Here is a 4,908-nt window from a genome sequence, read left to right as displayed (position 1 = left end):
TTAAGTAGCATGAGTTTGCTTTTGGCAGTTGCAGTGATTATATGAGACATGTGATTTGGGATTGGATTAAGAGCAAATTGTATGTGTAGTGTTCAACTGCTCAGGCAATACTATGATTCTTCTGGGTCTTGTTCACTATTATAGAGTATAAATACACATCAGATAAAACCAAAATCGCCACAGAAAGGACTATATTAACAATGCATAGGTCTATGTGTCAAAAAAAATGAGAAAAAATTAAATGTCAAATAATAATGATCTCTATCATAACATTTCCCTAAATACTGTTTATAAGGAAAATATTGGCATATAAGCCAAACAAAGGAGCTAGAAATAGCTGTATTAAAAAGAAGTCAAGCTTTTCCTAATATGAGAACAAAATTCAAAAAGACAATAGGTTAAGAAACCAAAGAAACATTTAATTTAGAGAGAAGACTAATGGCCCAAAACAGCCAGGTGTTACATTCAGCACCTGATAATTTTATGGAGATTGTAAAGAAGACTCTTTGACCCTGTGGGGGCCTCCCTGGTGGCGCGAGGGATTACGTCTCAGTACAAGCAATCCTTGGCCACTGTAGCATGAATTTGATCTCTGGCCAGGGAGCTGACCCACATGGCGCAGCAGAACTTTCCTGTCTGGCCCGCTGTTCCTCTCAGCAGTGTATCTCAGCAGATCCACCTGTTCTGTTCCCCACTCTGTCTCTGGTGAATCCTCTCACCCCTCAACCCCACATCTCTGGCCTATACCCCCAGCTCTTGTATGCATGAATAAATAAATCTTTAATAAATCTTTAATAAAATCTTTAATAAATTTATCTTTAATTAAAAAAAATATGGGGTGCTACACACCGGCTTCCATTCCTTGGTCCTGCATTGCAGCTTTGGCCTGGGTCCTCAGGAAAACATACAGTCCTTTCAAGATAGGTGCTACCAACTAGTTCTTTCAAGATAGGTTGCATAAATTCTTCCTCAGAGTCCACTGAGGAGGAAGAAGCATTAATTAACAGAACACAACATTTTCCGTTGATTATTCTCAAGAGTGCTGGAAGAAGGAAACTAGTGGGGAATTTTCTCAATTGGTCCCATTTCTTAATATTTTTATGGGTCCCTCATGATCCAATTAAAAAGAGACTAGCACTCTGCCCAAAGTGCCTGCTGTGTACACACACTCCTCTGAGTGCTCAAGGTGTAAAATTTGGTATTCACATATGTTTCCTAAATGCCCACAGTAGCCTGGGTGACAGGTACTATTGTGCTTATTTCTGTTGAGGTTAAGTGACTTGTCCAAGTTTACCTCACTAGTGATGGCTGAGTCAGGACTCAAAGTGAAGCAGCTTTACTCCAGAACCCGGCCCTTAACACAAAGTGCTCACCTGTCTCTAGCACCCAACTGAATCAAGTTCCAGGTTTTCTTTCCAAATTTTAGAGCCACAAAAAAGTCCACATATACACAAATACTTCAGCATCATTTCTAACCACAGAAAAGCTAAAGCTAGAAATCAACCACAAAAGAAACAGGGAAAAAATAAACATGTGGAGACCAAAAAAAAAAAAAAAAATGCTCCTGAATAGCTCTTGGGTCAACAAAGAAATTAAAGTAGAAATAAAAACTATCTAGAAACAATGAAAATGAAAAGATGAGCTACCAAATCTCATGGACAGGAAGAAGATACTTGCTCATCTCATGTCTAACAAGAGGTTATTTTCCAAAATATATAAAGAACTCACTATATAGCTTTGTTTCTGTCCAAAAGTACATTTCCTCTATCAGTTCACTACAACTCTGGTCATAAACAGAACAATCCATGTCTGGATTGTGTTACATCAAAATATTTAGGAGTAGATTTCTACTTTCTTGGGGCATATGTCACGTGCCTGTAAGGTGAGGGGTCTGAGGTTAAAGTGGACTTAATATTAAAATCAAAAAGAAGCAACAAACTTCTAAATCTTGACGTTGACAAAAACTTGGTAAGAAATTTAAATAATAAATCTCTTTAATAAATAAATAATAAATCTATACCTCATGTAGGTTTAAAGTAATATACCCTAAGGAATTAAAAGAAGAGTGTGGCGTCGACTCAGCTGTTGGTCCATTTTGACATATTGTCTGTGTTAAACAGTTTTTTATTTGCCTAATGACAGATGAAATTTGTCATAGTCCACTCACGTGCATGCTGTTTTAGGTAAAGGATTCTGACAGGGCAAATCTGACAGAAATCTCAGAATCTGTGATTTCAAAAATGCCCTCTCTTCTTTGGCAACCTCTTCAAGGCATCTTTGATTTCTTTGTTCCTCAGACTATAAATCAAAGGATTCAACATAGGAATCACTATAGTGTACAAAACTGATGCAAATCTGTCAAAACTGGAGGAACTACCAAAGCTGGAACTCAAATAGACAAAGACACTTGAGGTGTAGAAGAGGGTCACTGCTGTCAGGTGAGAAGCACAGGTGTTGAAGGCTTTGGATCTGCCTTTAGCTGAAGTGATCTTCATAATGGAGGTGGCAATGTAGCCATAAGATATCATGATAAGGAGGGCATTTATTATACCATAGATCATTGTTAAAATAGCCGTCATGAGTTGTACAAAGAAAGTGTTAGTACAGGACAGGACTAAGAGTTGGGACATGTCACAGAAGAAGTGCTTGATGATATTAGGTCCACAAAAGTGCAGCTGGTATATGACAACCAATTGAGATAAAGAACCAGGGAGTGCAGCCATAAAGGACATAAGCACCATACGAACACAGAGGGTGGGTGACATGATTGATGAATAGAGAAGTGGATTACAAATGGCAGCATATCGATCATAAGCCATGGCTGTCATGAGGCAAGACTCACTGAGTCCCATGGTTGAAAAGACGAAGTACTGAACAGCACAACCCATGACAGTGATAGTTTGCTGTTCCTGGAAGAAGTTGGAGAGCATCTCAGGGACTGTGGAGGTCACATAGCAAATATCTATGAAGGACAGATTACTGAGGAAGAAGTACATGGGTGTGTGCAGACGGGAATCCATCTTGATTAAGACCATGAGGCACAGGTTCCAAGTGAGAGTGGTGATGTAGGTTAACAGGAACACAGTGAAGAGCACCGCTATGATTCTGGGAAAATCCGAGAAGCCCAAGAGGATGAAGTGGGTGATTTCTGTAATATTTCTTGCTCCAAACATTGGCTTGGTGTTCCTAAAATCAGAAAAGAGACAAGATAATGCACCACTAATTCAGGTAAAGTGATAGCATTACAATTCTCATGGGTGCCATTTTTCCCTCCATTGAATACTATTTTAGTAAAGGGGAAATGCTTCACTGTCCTGATGGGAAGACCCTAGTTTTTTGTCATGAATTGTCAAGAAGTTTTTTCTTAGTGCTTCAGAGTCTCAATTATTTCATGAAGGCTCATGAAAATTAAAAGTTTAAAATTAAAAACTTTTAAAATTAAATGTTTTTATGTGGAGAAAAAGGAACTCTCCTGCACTGCTTGTGGGAGTGCAAACTGGTCCAACCTCTATGGAGAACTGTGTGGAGATTCCTCAACCTCCTAAAGATGGAGCTTCCATATGATCCAGCAATTCCATTCCTAGGTATTTACCCAAAAGACACACCCTTATATTTATAGCAGCACTATTCACAATAGCTAAGCTATGGAAACAACCCAAATGCCCCCAAATAGATGACTGGATCAAGAAGATGTGGTCCATATACACAATGGAATATTTCTCAGCAATTAAAAAAGATAAACTCATGAAATTTTCAGCTACACGGATGGAGCTGGAAGGGATCATGCTCAGTGAAATAAGCCAGAAAGAAAAAGAAAAACAGCGGATGATCTCACTCATAGCAGGAATTTACAAAACCTAACTAAAAGACTAGGAAAAAGATTAATTATAATAAAGTAAAAATCAAACTCAATAAGCAACTATAAACCAGAGACACACTGTGGGAGTGGGAGAAGGGATTCGGGTAAAAATAAAGGGGTGGGAATTGTATGGGGACTATATAACCAAGATGAAAATGCATACATTGTGCAAAAATGAAAAATGATGTAAAAATATATAAAATAAAATAAAAAGAGAAAGAAAGAAAAAAATTAAATGTTTTTTAATGATCAAATTCTACCAGTAGTATAAATAATGTAGAGGTCATTGAATACAATAACAGGTTTTTTAAAGACCTCTGGTGGTTCAGTAGATACCTACTGCTTTACAATAGCAAAGCATAAGTACATAAGGAGATGTGAAGTTGTACTCTCAAAATTCTGTAGTTAGGAAAATGGCTAACAAATAATAAATTTTGAAAAAATAATTTATTCCAACAAAAAAATATTCTAAAAAATTATTAGCAAACTGAGTTCAGCATCACACAAAAAGGATACTACACCATGATCAAGTGGGCTTCACTTTAGTCTGCCTGGGTGGCTCAATATACAAAACTAAATAAATGTGACCAATCACATTAATAGAATGAAATATAAGATATAACTATAAAAATTATATAATCTTTTCCATAGCTGCACAAAAAGCACTTGACAAAATTCAACATCCATTCATGACAAAAACTCAACAAATTAAGTATAAAAGGAACTTAACATAATAAAGGCCATGGATGACAAGCCCTACTAACTCATACTCAATGGTGAGTGGTTGAAAGCTTTTCCCTTAAGATGTGACAAAACAAAAGTGACCACTCTCACCATTCTTGTTCAATATAGTACTAAAAGTCTTTGGGGCAGTCAAGACAAGGAGGAAAAGGACATAGAATTGGAAAGAAAGAACTGAACGTGCTCTATTTGTAGATGACATAATCTTACATATAAAAAATCCTAAAGACTCCACCAAATACTGTTAGATCTAATCAACAAATTTAGTAAAGCTGCAAGGGGGTAAGAACAAAGAGAGAAGGAAGCAC

General features: G+C 37.1%; 1 protein-coding gene across 1 annotated transcript; it reads right to left on the bottom strand.

The window, feature by feature from the left end:
- LOC119254190 (olfactory receptor 5AN1-like) lies at window positions 1-3,173 on the bottom strand. The gene is made up of 2 exons (XM_037521312.1): window positions 2,250-3,173; window positions 1-45 (listed from the first exon to the last, which is right to left on the bottom strand). The coding sequence occupies exons 1-2, from the start codon at window positions 3,171-3,173 to the stop codon at window positions 1-3; spliced, it is 969 nt and encodes a 322-aa protein (XP_037377209.1).
- Between the last annotated feature and the right edge of the window lie 1,735 nt (window positions 3,174-4,908).

The sequence above is a fragment of the Talpa occidentalis genome, unplaced genomic scaffold (assembly GCF_014898055.3).
Source record: "Talpa occidentalis isolate TD23 unplaced genomic scaffold, MPIMG_talOcc4v2.1 talOcc4.3, whole genome shotgun sequence".
Taxonomy (NCBI): Eukaryota; Metazoa; Chordata; class Mammalia; order Eulipotyphla; family Talpidae; genus Talpa; species Talpa occidentalis.
This window is presented reverse-complemented; position numbering and strand designations above follow the sequence as displayed.